The 18,384-nt window shown below is 34.6% G+C and overlaps 1 protein-coding gene across 1 annotated transcript in view; it reads left to right on the plus strand.

The window, feature by feature from the left end:
• ACBD6 (acyl-CoA binding domain containing 6) overlaps nucleotides 1-18,384 on the plus strand; it is a 133,633-nt gene that overhangs the window by 44,669 nt on the left and 70,580 nt on the right. Inside the window, exon 5 of the mRNA XM_039881350.1 lies at nucleotides 14,720-14,825. Within this exon, the coding sequence (XP_039737284.1) occupies nucleotides 14,720-14,825 (106 nt within the window). The remainder of the gene's footprint in view (nucleotides 1-14,719; nucleotides 14,826-18,384) is intronic.

Below are 18,384 nucleotides of genomic sequence, written 5' to 3' on the forward strand. Positions count from 1 at the left end.
GTGTCCGAATCAGTGCCAGACAGTTCCTCTTCACACTACATAAGTAGTTGGTAGGGCAAGGTTCTGTCTGGGACAATCTAAAGCTATGAGTTTTAGTTGTTGTTAGTTTTCTCTAAAATGCCACTTTTTCTTTTAAAGAATTTTTATAGTTTATTTACTCTAGCTACAAATTAAAAATCATTTTAGAGTGTAAGATGGTGCACTAAGGAAAACATTGCAGAGGTTCCTCAAAAAATTAAAGAATTACTGTGTGACTAGCAATTCTACTTGTAATTCTATATCCAAACAAATCGAAAGGAGAATCTCAGACACATATTTGCGTACCCATGTTCATGGCAGCACGGTTCATAATAGCCAAGAGGTGAAAGCCACCCAGGTGTCCACTGACAGATGAATGGATAAATAAAACATGGTATGTTCTAAGAGTATTATTCAGCTTTAAAACGGAAGGATGTTTTGAAACAGCTAAAACATGAATGAACCTTCAGGACATAATGCTAAAGTGAAGTAAGACAGTCATAAAAAGATGTGCTATATGAGGTATCAAGACTAGTCAGATTTATAGAAAGAGAAAATAGAATGGTGATTGTCAGGAGCTGGAGGGAGTGGGAAATGGGGAGTTATTTAATGAGAACAGAGTTTCAGTTTTGCAAGATGAAAAGGTTCTGGAGACTGGTTGCACAACAAGGTGAACATACGTAACACTGCTGAACTATACTCTTCGAAATGGTTACAATGGTAAATTTTATATTATGCATTTTTATCACAATTTAAAGAAATGTAAGGTCTTTTTTTATTGTTTAACAAAAGTCTTAAATTTTGTATGTTACCTATAAAATTTTTTGGATTTTTCTTTACTGTGTTTGTGTAAATCAGGAAAAAAGATTCTCTCCATCTTTAAAGTCATGTGTCATTCTTCTAAGATCGTTACTTTACAAATAAAAATAAGAAATAAGAATCTCTGATGCTCTTACCTTTTTTGAGATATCTGAACTTTTTTTGTTCATTAGCATAATATAAATGAGCCTAATTTTCAAGTGGGAAATTGGGATTACCTGAGTCTATTGAAGGGAAATAGTAGAGGGAAGAGGAAATTGTACCAAAAATTTATGCTTCAGTCTCACAGAAATGTTTGCCGACATTATCCAAGTTGTGATGAGAACTCCCAGGTAGCATTCTGTGAGGAGAATTATTGATACCACTCTAAATCAACTGTAAATGCTTATAGTTTCCACTTAATGGCCACTCAGTTAATACCAGGGTCCTGTGTCAAATCTACTTGCATAACAAGCACACCATTTTTACTTAGATTAAATGTTTATTTGGGGTAGGATAGGGAAGGGCTGATGGAGAATTTAGGGGAATGAGAAGCCTTTAAGGCTGCTACTGGCCTGGAGTACATTTGCCACCCTGATCCCTTTTGGGATCCCTGAGGAGCCCATACAGTTTTGAGGAAGCATAGTTTAAAACTTGCAAGGTTTAACTCCCCTTCCCCTGAAATGTTAGATATTCATAAAGTGTTTGAGGATTCTTAATTTGTATATTCTGTCTTTAGCATCTTCTAAAAATTGGTGTCTTAGAACCTTAACCCAACTAATTAAAGTCTAATAACTGTTCAAATCAAGTCATTTTCCTACATGATAGGAGGGGAGGTTAGTCATTCCTTCTCTGCTTTCCCATAGTCCTTTGTTCACATTTTTGTTACAGCATTTATCATGTTATAGCACATTGAATTACAATTAAAAACAAAAACCTTCTCCTTTCCACTAAACCTTTAGTTTTTGGAGGTCAAGGATCATATTTTATCCAGTTCTGGGAAGTTCCCAGAACTCTGTAGGTATCTAGTAAAATGCCCAGAGGTTGAGAGGTATCCACAGCACCCTGAGTTGCTGATAGCTCAGTGCTTGTTGCTACGTAGACTTAGCCTAGTGGCCTTGTTACAGAGAGTGCTGGTTTGGTTTTCCTGTGATGCACCCATCCTCCCCACTTTTCCTAGGCAATTAAGAAAATGTATAGGCTATTTTTCTTTCCTAGTTAGATAAATAAATTGAGATAGGTTCTTGAGTTTGCTTTTTTAAAATCACCATACATACTTCCTAACAATATCAATCACTTATCTATAAGTAACAGTGGCCTTTCTTTTGTGTGCCAATTACTTTAAGGACCCTCAGACTCTAGTATTTTTCAAAATGACATGCTGAATATGGATTCTTATGGAATGTCCAGCGACCCGACTGATCACAATACCTCTACAGTACAGTAAACAACTCATATGTACTCCAGCCAAAGCGAGAGTAGATATCTGGATAATTGGAGTATTCCTAAAATAGAGTTAACCTACCTGCGTATTCCTCATCCAATTCCTAAAGAAGCGACTCTTAGATTTAAATCAATAGTTAAAATTTTGATCATGAGAAACAGAAAATAATAACACTTATTTTCATAAAGTACAGATTTTAATTCAACTCAACACACATTATGAATCTATGAGACAAAACATTGTGGATATTTGTGCCTCTCAGCTTCTTCACCTTTGAAAAGTATGTTCTCCATATTTTTGACATCTACATGTATGTTTAATAAACATTATTGGTTAATCGAATGAAATATGAACCTCTGCTATGGGCAAAACTGGTTAGTCTTGATTTTGTTTCCTTAGGTCGTCTAAATATTAGTCTTCTTATAAGATGGTCTAAATCTTTGTATTCTGGAACATACTGTTAAAGTATGAAACAGTAAGAATGCGACAGAAAGAAATCTAACTACAGGAGGTGAACACAGTGTAAAAATATATATGTATATGTAGATGTGTGTGTGTGTGTGTGTATGCCTTACTGTTAAAGTGTACAGCTGAAACTTACTGGATTTCATTAACCAATGTCACCATAAAAAAAATTAATTAATTAATTTTAAAAAAAGAAACATGAATATGGGAGAGCCAGTGAAAGCTTTTTCACTATTATAAACAGTAATTCTGTTACTACAGCAAATCAGAAATTATAGTTCCTAGTAATTTCTCATATTAGAGAATTCATTTTGTAATTGAACAGAATTCCAGCATAACAAACTAGATCACGATAAAAAATTATTCTATACTGAAATGTTGGATTACTCCAGTGAAGGCCCAGATGTAGTCACTATTGTGTGGCGAAAGGAAATCCAGCTTTGGGTGGCGAACCCACAATGCAGCATACATAGGACGTATAATTGAATTGTACACTTGAAACCCATTTGATTTTATTAACCAGTGTCACCCCAATAATTTTAAAAAAGAAAAAATATGCTGTTGCAACATTGAAAACAGGCTATTTGTTCAAGTTTAGCTAGTCAAATTTTGCTTGTACTTTGGTGAAATGTAATATCTGGTGTTTTATTTTTTCCAAGAGAAAGTTGTGCTGAGGCTAAATGCAGTTTCCTGGCAGAATTTTGTTCGTCTGAGATGAAAGTGACAGTTTTAGAGTTTCAGAAACTCTAATGGTAAACTCGAATGAAAGGAAAAGTTTTCTTGTATAGAATCATTGCTTTTAAAAACATAAAAAATGTATTTTGGAAACTTTTACATATAAACCTCTAATTATTTTTCACAGTTTTAAAGATCAGGAAAACCAGTATCTAATAAGCCCATTTGGTAAGGCTTGGGCTCCATTGTTGTGGCAGTTTTCCTGACTAATGTGCACCATAGATGATAAGTTAAGGACCCATTTTAGTTTTATTGTAAATGTTTTGGAGCCAAGGACCATTGGGGCCAATGTTGAGCTTGGTCCCTGCCTGTTTTGGTTCTGACCTTTCTTTCCACTCTGTAACAGAAAATGACAATATAATGTCATAGTTACAGATCTCTGTGTTACCATTCTGGAGCCCTGACACCAGTTTCTCAATCTGAAGCTAGTTAATTGTTCTGTAGTATAATGGAGGGAATATAGTGGGAGGTTAATTAAGTACCAAAAATTACGGACCCAAACTGCCAGCATTCAAACGTTGGTTCTACCACATATTAGCTCTGTGACCTTAGAGAAGCTATTTATCTGTAAAATGGGGTTAACTCTAGTACCTTTCACATCTAGCACTTACATAAATTATAGGGATGCATACACAAAGGCATCCTAGATCAGTATCTGACACAATAAGTTACTATGTCACTGTTAGCTTTTATTTATTTTGTTACTCATCATAGACCCAGGACATAAGGGTTACATGAGGATCAAAAAATCACACCTCAGTCTGGTTTGAAAAAGGCTGTTTGCTTTTACAGAAGAAAATAGAAAACAGGGAAGGGAGAGCCAATGCTGTTAGACCTGTGTTTGGAACTACAGAAGCAAGAGAGTGAGAAATCCCGTAACTCACAGTTACTCTGGTCTGGAGATCACTTGCTTCCTGTATAGTGCAGACTGACAGAAAAGGCTCTGGGTGATAATCGTAGGGCTTTGCGAAGAGTCCATTGGTTCTGTACTCCAAAGACTGACTCACTTAACAAGAAATCACTTTCAGTGACTTGTATACATAAAGGATTTTAGCTAGACGTTGACACATAAATTGAGAATTAGGGCAAGAATTAAAAATATAATAAATGAAGCATGTACATATTCATCCCACCTTGCAGTAAGATTTGATCTTCCCTGTATATTTTGTAGTTTGATGCTATGTAAATCTATCAGAATTTTATTAATCCCACTTACATAGGCGGCCATCTGGACCTTCTCTGAGCAAGACTAGACCAGTATACAACTAAAATGATTGATGGGCTCTGGAATTGATTAGTTGTTCTATGAGACAAATGAACTGTTTTGGCAGAAAATACCAGAGGTCACTGCTGTGGTCAGACACAAAAGCCTGTAGAATTTTAAACAGATTCTTTCATCATTGACTTATAAAGTTAAAATTTTTAAACAATAATGGATTTTGAAAATATTATAGAAATATCTTTTCATCGACTGCTCTATAGTTCTGATTATAAGATGGAAGACTGACTATAAGTATAAAAAAGTAGAATAAAAGTAATTATTTTATGCTTTAATTTTGTATTTTTGGTGAAAATATGAACTGAAATGAAAGTAGCATAAAAGCCTGCCACTTACACAAATACTACTCTAAAATTATCCTGAAAGAGGTGTGATTATAGGAAAAAACTACAACAGATATTGTTTTATTGTGATTTATAAAATCAAGAGGTATAAAATTCCATTTAGTTATTTATTCAAAGCTTCACATTGTTAGAGAGAAACCCATTTTTAACAAAGCTGTGTTAAGACTCTGAGGCTTCAATAGTATGTTATTTACATAGTTTGTATTTTAAAAATTGAAAATATTTGGATTTTTATGCTTTCAATGGGCTAAGTCATTCTGGGATACTACTGTCCCGTTAAAACCACTCACTGCCCTTAGCACCAAAAAGATTATCCTGCTTCCTTCCATCTCTGTGGCTGGTAATAGTGACATCCGTCCCTGTTTCACCGTGTTGCCCATGATCAACATTGTGTTAACACTTTGGTGATAGGTGATAAATTGGATGACATATGTCTTGTTACATTCTGGTTGTTCTTTGAGGACTACAGAAGTGTGGATAGGCAAGTGGGAAACTCCCCCATGAGAATCTGACTGCTCAGAATGAACTTGAGTTATGGATTTATTCAGCCTGTAAAACCTCAGCTGGCATAAATAATTGAGAAAGCAAAGGTTTGTCTGTGGTGCATACCTCAGGGACTCATGGCTCCCTTCCTCCTCTCTACCTCCCTTTCTTATGAAAATGATCCCAGTTGCACTCCTAGATAATAACACACCAAGCAATTAAAAGCCATGGGTGGCTGGAGAGAGGAGAAAAAGGATTAGTTAATGAGCTTTTCCTCTTCCAGTGCCCATGAGAGCCTCAGGAATGACAAGGCGATTAAAGCAAAGAGATAATTATAGATTATGTGAAAATGGGTCCCTTGGGACAAGTGGGTCTTGACATAAACAGTAACTGTCGTAAGAATCTCCTGGCTCTCATAGTCACCCTTTTCTTATGTGCTTTATTTAGCTCCTGTGTCCTCAGTGGCATGATGCCAACCAGCCATATAGGCAAATCCACCTGTTTGCATATCAACTGCCCTTTTCGAACAAGAGGTCATTCATCAACTAAACCTATCATCTTCTCTTCCTCTCTCCCTTTTCTTCCCCGCTTCCTTTTCTCTACTTTGTTCTCTCTTTCTGTCTACCCTTTCTTATAATCTTTTCCTTCTCTCTTATATTGTTATCTCTATGTGGTACCTGTGAAGTGCCTAGGCACTTAGACTTGTTTACAAAGTTTAATGTGCAAATGTGTGTGTGTGTGTGTGTGCTTGTATAAAGACGCATATTGTTATGGGCGTATTGTTCCTAGGTCTCTGTGTCATATTGGTCTACTCTTTCATCCCCTAACATATCGGAAATTGTTTCTTCATATTCTGAAATATATACATGCACCTTCTTTGTCATCATCACCAGTATCAACGCCTTTTGTATTATAATCACTACTTTTAAACAGTCATCTCTTGTCCTGGACCACAGAACGGTTTGAGAACTAGACTCCTTCCTTCTGATGCTGTCTCTTCCCCAGATTTCTAACTCAGATCTCATCATCCTCTTACTTAAAGCCTTTTAATGATTTCCCGTAGCACTTAGGATAAAATTTTAAAATCCTTAAGATGTCTTACACATCTCATCTAATGCCAGTTTTCTCTTCCCCACTGCTCCTTTGTTCACTCTGCTCCAGCCTTGGCTTTTTTTTATTCCCTCAAAGGTTGGATTAATATTTGTTAGATGAGTTGATTGACAGTATCATGTAAGGATATATGAGAATCGACCCCAGTTTACAACCTATGCTAAAATCTTAAGGTAATAATAATGTTAGCTAACATTTATTGACCACTTCTTATATGCTAGTAACCATACGACATGTGTTATATGTATTGTTTCATTTAACCTTCAGAATGATCCTGTGAGATATAGGTATTATTAAATCTCTGTTTTAAAGATGAGGAAACTGAGACCCAGAGAGCTTAGGTTACTTGCCCAAGGTCACATGGTTAGTAACTCTGCTCTTAATTGCTACACTATCATGCTCCTGAAATGTTTGATGAGTCCTTGTAATCTCCAATTAATGAAATTGAATTTGACAATTCTTATTATATTAATATAGTAAATATTTTCAGTCTAAATTTTTAAATTAAATCTCTTTTCCATTTAGTGTTTTTTTTTTTTTTTTAAATGTGCTCTACTGGTTAAATTAGAGACTGTAGTCTTTCCATTTATCAATATACTGATGATGATGTTTTCTTGGATTAATTGTTTTTATTGATTTTAGACTTACCTTAATGGTTAAGACTGTAACTCAGCTCTGCAGAGCCTGTTAGCCAAGGGATTCTATAGATTTTTCTGATGTGGCCACTGGTTTCGCAGGAATTGATCAGAATCGAACTATGTTTTTTTATTGTAGGCATTTTGAGTATCAGAAATTTTCAACCAACTTTTTTAGAGTTAAGCAGGTTTTAAGAGGTGAAAATGCATTTTCGGTAACTGGTGTCTTTATAAATCATGGTGAAATAACTTTTCCAGTATAAAGAGTTATCCGCAAGAAGTACCAGGGACATCGATCTTTCCTTTGTCATTACTTGCTTGATAGAATGAGAGAAAAATATGTTAACAGCATATTAACAACATAACTAAGAAAACAAATAGGACTTTTTATTTGAGGCTTTTAGAATTTTCTAGTGTTAGAACTAGGTACGCTGCCCCAGTCTCATAAAATAGTTATTATTTGCTGAAAGATGTTGCCATAACCACGCAACAGGAAGAGGAAGAACTAACCGGTTATTTCTTAAATATAACTGTCTGAAACCAGTTGCAGATCTAGTAGCGTTCTGGGTGGGAGGATTGTGATTCCGTATATATGAATTCGTTCATTGTTCATTTGTCCACTTAGCACTGTGTATTTTGAACCTACTCTATCACTTCATTGACTCTAAAGCACCATTGGTCTTAAAACACCATTATTTAAGTACCATTAAGAAAAAAAATGGCACTAATCAATTGTAAGATGCTATACATTATAAGATCTATCAGAGATATAAAAATATGAAAAATTATGTTTTAGATTCAGTGAAATATGGCAACTTAACAATTTCTGGATGTTATTTGCCATCTAGGATTTCAAGAATTATTTTAAGAACAACAGAACAAACAACAAAAACATACTTTCCTAAGCGCCTGGATCTGAGTGCTCGGCATCATGAGCATAGTTAGTGCCCAAGTGTTTTGCCTGCTCTAGGCCTTAGGATCAAGGTGTTTTGGAAGGGAGACACAGAACTAGTTGAAAGATTTTACCTGAGGATCAGTGTATGGACTCTCATTTATGGTCTTTGGTGAGAATGAGACTCAGAAACAGTGTTTTACAGGTACAATTAGCATCTAAAATTTGAATTAGATATTAATTAAAAGGGGTTTTTTTTTAATGTGCTGAATATGACAGCTATGACTACTATTTAATCTCTGAATTAGAGGTTGACTTTACCTATTTTGTCCTTCCAGATAAGCCTTATACCAGCTTTGCTAAAAACCTTTAAGTAAGAACAGATTCTTTCTTTCAGGGAGGGAAGCAGCTGTAAGTAAAATTAAAATACACCTGTATAATTTTTTCATATTTGTAAATTAAAATATGCTTTTTTAAAATACAGAGAGTATTTTAATTTCTATGTAGACATTTTATCTCACCTATAAAATATTGATGTTTCATCATATCAAAGATTATATATAAATATTATATATAATCCTTATATATTACAATATTTATATATTATAATTTATAGTTAAATATAAATTATAATATTTAAAAGAATCAGCATTAGACTTTGGGCTTTGTATTTGGCACACACGATAGGATGTCAGAAATCACAGTCAAATGAGATCAGTGAGATGACATTTCCTGTCATCATATTTGGACAGAATAGTAGTCCTTTACCTTTCAGATTGACAACTTCTGGCCATACATCCAACAAATAAATTAGGAACTTAAATTCCTACAAAGAAATCATAATCACCAGCAGTACTAGTGAATTTTGTAAGACAGTGTTCAGGCTTTCATCCTAGAAAGATTGGTCCCTAAGGAGCTTCATAGAGTGGCTTTTTGGTGAATTTACCACACAGATCAGAGTCCATTCTTCAATCTCAGAGATCTAGAAAAAAGATCCATAGAGCAGATTCTCGGAGACAGAGTAGCAATCGTAAAATTCATCTGAAATTGAGGCGTAAACTAAAAGGCTTATATTATATATTTACCATAGGGGTGTATCTTTGTAGCGACCCAAGTACTTAGGTGCCCTGGGCGCCCTCTCTGAGTATGGAGGAACTCAGAAAGACAAATTAGATGACCATTGGTGAACATGTCAAGAGAGTGAGAAGGTGAATCATTTTGAGAGCTGCTTTAGCCAAGGTCCTAATGAGGCCTCTTGGTCTCCCAATGGAGAAAAATTCCTCAGAATGCTTTTTTTTTTTTTTGCCTCAGATTGTTTCTTTTGGTCATTGTTCAAAATTGGCTTCCCTGACTTTTTTCCCCGTATGGTTGGTTCATTGCTGACCATAACTCCTACTGATGATGGTTGTCTTTGTTTTGTTTTTGTTTTTTAAGATGTGTTAAGGTTAGTGTCTGAATCAAGTAGCTCTTTGAGGCTGTCTAGGAGACAGTCTTTTTCCTTTCATGAGTAGCTTACTTAGTTTAAGAGGGCAGTCAATCTTTGTACCCTTTATTCCAGGTTTTGGAAGTTAGATAGCTTTTTGTTCCCCAGCTAACTCGTTCCTTACATGTGTTCCTTAACGTTGTATGCAGCATGACAAGGTTCTTCGTGAGCTTGTCCAGTCTATCCCTCCAACCTTATCTCCTGACACCCTGCCATAACCAAAGGCTTGCGGTTCCCCTGAATACTTCCTTTTGATGATAACTTTTTCTTTCCTTTCTTTTCTTCAGAATCCTTCAGTAACACAGCTGTGTCATCAGCTCGTCCTTCAAAGCTAGGCTGTAATTTCAACTCTTCTGTAATGCTTTCTTTGATCATCCTTGGTTGTTAGCCTACTCTTTGCTCCGGACCCCTACTTCTGGAATAGCGGGTTAGAACAGTGATACTCAAACTTTTTGCCGATGTAGTCCCTAAGAGAATTTTGAAAGACCGTTCCCTTTTATATGTTTAAGATAACATCTAAAATTTTATTTGAAAGTATAAATAATTGCAAAGGGCATAATTTCTGACATTTTGTAAATAATAAAAATTTAAAATAAACAGTATTCATTTAGATGTATCCAATAGAATCTAATTGCTATAAATGATAATCTATTTTTTAAAATACATGAACATGCTACCTTTTAGAGAAACTTGGAAAACGGTACACAGGGTCTCTGTATTATTTCTTATAACTGCATGTGAATCTTCAATTGTCTTGAAATCAAAAGTTTAATTAAAATAAATAAAATTCTGATCTTGGCTTAAAAATACATGAACGAGTTTAGCAGTGAGAAATTTTATCTTTTTTTCTCCTTTTATTCTAGTTCTGCCACACAATCTTATTTTAAAGAATATATTTTTATGTAGTCTTATCACTATCCTAATTCTCTGTAACAAAAACATATATAAATCAGACTTTTAAAATTTTTAATTTTCTGTGATCCAAAGCTTTAAGCCTTAAATTTTTCTCATTTATAATTATAATTATTTCTGTACAGTTGGTCAATAGACGTTGTAAATTTTGTTAAATAATTATTAAGCGTAAGTAAAATTTTATTGAAAATGTGTCAGTGAGATAGATGAGGCTTTTTAAAATAGTTTATTTAATAGACGAATATTATTTTTTATTAGGATGAGTCAGAGTTCAGCAGCAAGTCTGTTTTTTTGTTTCGTTTCTTTCTAACCTTAGTTGTAGGAGGCTTCCCAATTCCCAACACGATTTTTTCATGTAAATTATCCCTTTATTTGGTGGAAGATTTTATATCTCAAAACAACCTAGGGTTGATTTTTCTTCTCCAGACTTTTCCTAGTATATTAAACAGTATTTTTATGCAAAAGAGTAACACCTTTAATTAACAGTTATTTGCTACATCTTTGTAAAATTTTTTGGTTATAAGTATACCATAGTAAGAAGTGTGTGCCTTTCCTTTATAAACTGGGGTGGGGAGAGGGGCGAGTGATTGAGCAGAGATGGAATGTTGAAGGGAAAATGGTGATGAAATATTTACCACAGGAGCCTTTTCAGGTCAATCAATTTAGGAAAGAATACATTTATTTAGAAGTCGAGCACAAAATTGAGTCACTTAAAATTTTCCAGACCTATGTATCCCTTTAAAGGTCTCTGTGTGCCCCCAGACTCCACAGATTTACATCCCTTGGTTGAGGAATTAGTGGCATTTGTTTTTATTTGTGTCGGTATTGGCTTACTCTTCTTTGTGTTTTCATTAAGTCAAATAATTTTTCATTGTCTACCTACTGGAATACTATTTTTATATCTGATTGCTAGTTGCTTGACAAATATATGAATCAAATTGAAATATTTATTGACTATACTATTAAATAGTTAGATATTTGAGCTAGTCTCATAAATGTTGTTTTAATTCTGGGAGGTAGATGAGGTGGTAGCAAATAAACTATAGGTGGCCTCCCATGAAACCTAACTATTTGAAATAGCCTTTTGAGAAAACGCAATCCTTGTAGAAAGTGGTACAGATAGCAGTTTTAGAAGTGGGCATAGGTCTATCTTCCTATGATTGGTGAAAGACAACCATACTTAAACACCACCCCTTTTTTGCATAATGGCATACCCTCATATCTTAAAAAGAAAAAAAAATTAAAGCTGGTGATTTTTTTCCTTCAGATGTTTAAATGTATTTCCTGTCAATTTCAGAAAATTTGGAGTAATCCAAAGAGACATTCTGTCTTGTGCTAGGGATAAGGTGAGACATCCCTGAGGGTGGCATCACAAATGTAACTCATATTCATCCACAGAGAATGATTTGATAATTATATCACTCACACTCAGCAAAGAGAGAGAGGAATATAACTGGGTAAGAATCATTAGAGAAAGGAAGATAAAAGGGAAAATGTAGATGGACTAACATTTATTAAGGCTCTGCTATTTGGGTAATGGTTGAACTCATTTGCATATGTTGTTTCATTTAAGTGAGGATTGAAGAGAGAAAGATTGCCTATGAAAGACTATTTACAGAAATGAAGTGGGAAAAAGAATCTGATTCATATGTTGTACATAATCTTGTTAGGAGGCAAGAAAGGAGCTGAAAATGCTGTTCCGCATGTCTCTCCAGTTTAGCCACTAGGTGGTGACATTGTATTAAGACAGCTTGGTTGATGGCAAGTAAGATAGTAAAACTTGGAGTGTGGGTAGATAACTGTATTTAACAACTAAGTCCAAGAGTATTATTACCTAATTGTTTTTTTTTTTTTATTAGTCACTCAACTTTGTGGCACATTTGTGGTGATTTTATTGAAATTCTTTTTGTTACTTGTATACTCTACCCTGAGGTATTGTATAAATCCCTCTATTTGCCTGACATATTTACCAATGATGAATTACAGAAGCAGGTATTCAGATGAAAAATTTCCCCCTGCCCTCCGAAAAATTTATACACCAAATCAAAATAATTGATGTAAATGGTGCACATTAGAAATATATTGAACATATATTAAGCAAAATAAAAATTTAGATATGTTGGTACTGTATTTTCTCCTTTACTGCTGTGGCATAGGTATACATGCACATTTGGGATTCAGGAAGAGGGGCCATTCAGAAGGTCCTCTCATTTACGAATAACCCGTATTTGTTGCTGGGTATGAGTTACCTACATCCCAAGGATCCTCCTTACTTTTCTTTCTGTGCCTCACCACCAACTCCCCATTATTTTCAAATTCAAAACAATTGGTGAGTAGTGTATTTTTTTAATGACTTCAAATGAAACAGTTCTTTCTCTCACAGTTGAAGTTGCTGCCTCTTACAGGGTCTTTTTTCCTCGATTGTAGGAACATAGATCCCTATTGTTCCCAAACTGAAAACCTTTTCATAAAAAGTATTTTTTTGTGATAGTTTAAAATAGCTAAAGTGCTACTATATTCAGCCTTAATTTTAAAAATCAGACTTCTCCTTTCTGGGTTTTTGGCTTCAGACTGCTCTATTTTCTTTCAGAGTACATAATCTGGAAGAAGCATTTCCTCTTCTGTAAAATGGACCTTTTCAAGAGACCATACATTCCTTTCCAACGTGATTTCTTCCTGGACACCTACCTCATTTCCTCCAGCTTGAAGCAAGCTGTCTCTCTGTACTCTTTTAGTTCTTTTTAAAGATCTGATTTTTACCTTACATTAATGTTTTATACATTTTATCATCCCAACTATACTGTACATGCATTGGAAGCGAAGCTTCTTGCTTATGCTTGTTATCTGTTACCAACAAAATTTTGGCCTTGCATGTAGTAGGTGCTCAATTAAATTCATCGAATGCATAAGGAAAGCTTAGATGGTTAAGGCCAAAGTAGTGTGTTTTAAGTTAATTACCTCTGACTGGAAATAATTTTTCATAGAGTATAAGGTATTTAAATTGACTTTGAAGATAGAAAGAATCCTATGGCCAGGTGCTTTTCTGTTGAATGGAAGCTATGGCCTCAGAGGTTATAAAACATACTAGTTATCATTTTTAGAACTCAAATTGCATTCTTTTATGCCTGTCCAGAAGATGCAGTCCACGTAAAAGCAGTTTCATTGTTAACATTCCAAATTACTTACCCTTTTGAGAATCTCACTGAAGCTACCCCACGCACACACAATATACTCAGAAAAATGCACATGCCATTACAAAGGTGATTCTGTATCCTATTTTGAACTCATTGTGTTAAGAATTGCTTTAGCTTCTGGAATAGACTATAGCTGACTAGTCAAGATGTAGCTTGTATAATAGAAAAATGTACTATGTACAGAATCAGTTGATCTGAGTGACTTCTACCTCTTGTCCTATGTTTAGTGAATGCAGTGCCATTTGGCAGATTATAAAATCTCTCTTGTTTCTTTGTGAAGTGAAGTTGTTGAATAAGAGTAAATTAAATAGTACATTGAAAGAATAGTGCCGAGTACGTAGTATGCTTTCCAGTTTTTGTTCTCAGCCTTTCTATTATCTCATGAAGGATTTCTGAATTTTGCGGTGCTCTAATTATCTTTTCCTTAAGAAAGTTACTGTGGCGTGTGTGTGCGCATGTGTGAAACTTGGGTAGCCATCCACTCATTCTCTTGTCTTGTAAGACAAGTAGTACGCTGTATTCTGATCTTTTGACACCTCTGTACAGACAACAGTAAATGACCTTTTCACTACAGCGCTACAATTGAAAATTCTGAGTCAGAGGAAATATGTGCCCTGTCAGTGTGTAAAAGTAACTGGGGAGAGAAAGAACACTGAGAAAACCTCCTGAAGATGTCATATTAGTTTGCTAATGGAACTTGTTAAAGCCATGAAGCTTTTTTCTATAATTATAGTTGCTAAGAACTTTAGTCTTTTCAGAGTTGGGTGTTTTATGTCTTATTGGAAACTCAATATTGGTCATGTAAAATTCTTTGTAAAAACAGCGATTCCACTAATGTTTGCCAGCAGCAAACAGATTGTAATAAAAATATGCAACTTTTATATACTACCTAGTAACACAAATACTTTTTGTTTTTACTCTAATTAGGGAAGAAGACAAAAATATATTTGATTACTGCAGGGAAAACAACATTGACCATATAACCAAAGTCATCAAATCAAAAAATGTGGACGTGAATATAAGAGATGAAGAGGTATGGAAAACATGCTGTTAATTATTTTCTTATACTTTCCTCTTCTGTCCTAATGCTTTTTTATAAATGGCAGGTCTATGAACTACAACCCAAAGTACGATATGGTTAAGATATATCAGAAAATCTAAAGAGATGGTAACACCTAGTTAAGATAAGATACTTTTGTATCTGTATCCATCATATTTCTGTCCATGTTCTAGAAGTTACTAGGTGGAACTTGTAGCACTCTAATAATTTCTATTTGCTCATCATGATAAAGGGAAAGACTTAACATAATGAGTGAAATCTATAGGTAATGTAAAAATATTTATACATAGCTTTAGTGTCTTCTATCATATCTTAAACAGATATATTGTCCTTTGCTCAGTAAATATATTTCTAGAAAACTGCCAAAATTTTGGTAAATCAAGTTATTTAAACGAGGGTCCACTATTTAAAGGGACCCTATACTAAATTATTTTGTAAAAGATATTACTTCTTAAATTTATTTGTTTTGAGAGTAAAACTGTTCACATATTGAGCATAAATTGTCCTTGAATTACAGTTGTTAGGAAAGAAGCAAAATTTACTAATTCATTTTTAATCATTTTTCTCATTCTTTGATAATGCGGTGAATACTGATTGAAAGGACCAAAAGTTGTTAGGAAGAAGACATGCAGTGGTCATAGATAATGCGTAGAGCGGATAAATAATCAACTTATGTGTTATCTGAGAGCTCTCTAGACAGGTCGGCCCTTAGGATTACCTCACCTCTAAGCAACAGCTTTCCTGTTATGTATTGTCAGTGGCGTCTGGAGCTGAAAATGTAAGCCTGTCATTTCACAGTAAAGGGGGACCAGGAATAGTTTGTTCTCCCCTAAATAATGAAACAAACAGAGCCAAGAAAGATGTAGCTAGAGAAAAGCAGAAGCCCGATTGTGAAATAATAAAACCAGGTCTTACGATTCCAACTAGGGGTCTTTTTTTGCCCTTTCCACTCAAAAAAAGATTTTTTTTTTTAAGTAAATCAGGCAAGATTACTTCCCTTGATTTTATTGTGGATTTTTGTGCTTGTGATTTAAGATTTTTATGAAATGAATACATGTAGAGAGTTCTAAGAAAATATTATAACAAAAAACTATTCCCTTACCTGCATTTTTCTCACATTTGATTCTAGCTCCCTTAAGGGAAAACTTTTCAATTCTTTTGGTTGTTTCTTTTGCAGTTTACCTACATAATCCTTAATAATATACTTGTATCTCTTGATTTTCCAATTTTAGACATTATTGATATTTTCTGTGTTATATTAGGATTTAGCTATTTTACTCCTCTACCCCCAACACTCTCTCCCCACCCCCATAGCAAGTGATATCAACAGCTCTTAGTTTCAGCTTTCTGACTGACTCTCTATTGAATCAATGTTTATTATTATTATTGCATAATTAATTATAATTAATAATGAAATAATTGCATGATTGTAATCGAGTATAGTATTATGACTGTAAATATCGCTCACTGCTGAGCTGTGGACTGTACCGTGTGGATCAGCGTCTATGTTTCTATCATTCATTCTTTCCTCAAATTGCCCCACAGAGGTCTTCTCAGTGCAGTCAAACACATCAAGTAATCAATCCCATGTGTTTTTCAGTGCTGTCCCTCCTGGAACCCTCTTTCCTTCTTCGTCCTTATCTGGACTGGTTGCTCTCTAGGCCTGTTGTGTGGATGTCATCCTGGGATTACGCTTCCCCACTGCCTGGGAATTCTCTTCCCCTCTTTCTTGGATTCTTCTGTTTTTTTGAACCCCAGGTCTTCATCTTTTATTATTTATTTCTGTTTCGATGGAGTATCTCCTCCAGTAGCTCTCTTTTATTTCCTGGTTTTGATGGAGCATTTCCTCCAGTAGCTGCTTGAGAAAAGTAAATGTTTTGAAAATGTTTCTGTCAGAGTTGTTAGCATATTCCAAATGCTTGAAAAAAAAGATGAATTAATGAATGATGGAATGAATGAATAAGTAGGAGCAGTATAGTATAATGGGCACTTTTACAGTGCCAACGCACAGATAGTAAGCACTCAATAGATTTTAGCTATCTTGATTATTCTTAATAATATGAAGAATGATAATATAATGAAATGAATAAAGAAGGCACTTCTTTTTTTTAACTTAATTTTTTGAGAGCATTTTTAGGATTACAGTCAGATTAAGAGGAAGTTACAGAGATGGCCCATTTACCCCCACCCCCACACATGAATGGCTTCCTTCGTTATGAGCATCACTTACCAGAGTGGCCCATTTTTTACCAAGGATAAACCTACATTGAGACAGCATAGTCACCCAAAGTCCATAGTTTATTTTGGGTTCACTCTCAGTGGTATATGTTCTGTGAGTTTGGACAAATGTATAAAAATAGTACTAAAAGCCAGATCCACATATGACCTTTGCAGAGATGATTGAACAGCAGTGATAGGGATAAAATAAATGTCTAGAATACAGATAGCTTGCACTGAAATAACACAATTTTTTTGTGAAAATGAAAGGAACACTTGTAAAATGTATTACTTCTGTCATTTGGTTACTTTGATGTAGTTCGCTTCCGGGGTCTTCCAGTTTGTTGACCACTCAGCTTCCTTCACCCCCAGCCTGCCAGAACATTGTGTTTCCATGAACAGATGAAGTGCTTACACATTCATAGACTGAGACGCCAAGAATTCAGTTGGGTTCTCTCATTGCTCCAAGCAGATTTCTGCCCTCTCAGCCATGACAACTCAGGCTGGGCTTTGAATACTGATGGCAGGCCCTTTTATTATTAATCGGGGATTCGTATGAATTAATTTAAGAACATGAGGGAGATGAGAGCTTAAAATTAGAATTAAACTTAACATCTTAAATAAAATAAATGGTACTGCTTCATGATATTTAAAGCTCTCACAAATAAAACAACTTGGTAAGCTTTGATGGTGAACTAAAAGTATATAACCTCAAAGTTAAGTTGGTAGCTAAATACTTTTAACCTCTTTATCAGAAAAAAAGAAACATTTCCCTACTATAAGTTGGGTAACAGTCAGTCTTGAAAGGACATCGGTTCTTTGTGTTTATTTCTGCGATATGAGAACTTGAGATATTTCACTATTGCCTAGGATTCTTTGGGATGGTGTAAGACCTGATTTAAAATGTTTATCCAGCAAGTTCAACTGAATTTTAGATGCCTTTCGATGACTAAAAATTAAATTGATTGCACTTAAAATTTACTATGAACACGTGAAGAAATTTAAAGTCACAAAAAGATAAGCTACATTTGCATTCCCACATATCTGAAATAGAATACAATTATTTCCTGACATGCATGTATTTGAATCTATAACTATCATAGCACATGAACATATGTGTAAGATGCCTTTTAAATAAAATATTGATATTTCATAATGACATTTTATTATATATAAGTATAGTTCTGATATATTTTTATTCAAGTTGTTATTACTACTGATAGAGTAGGGCATATATTTCTAATCTGAGAAAATTACACAATGTTTCCTTCTAATATAGTAATTAGGACACTGTCTATATGTCACATAATAGAAA

This window comes from Pteropus medius, unplaced genomic scaffold (genome assembly GCF_902729225.1).
Source record: "Pteropus medius unplaced genomic scaffold, Ma_sr-lr_union100, whole genome shotgun sequence".
In the NCBI taxonomy this organism is placed as follows: domain Eukaryota; kingdom Metazoa; phylum Chordata; class Mammalia; order Chiroptera; family Pteropodidae; genus Pteropus; species Pteropus medius.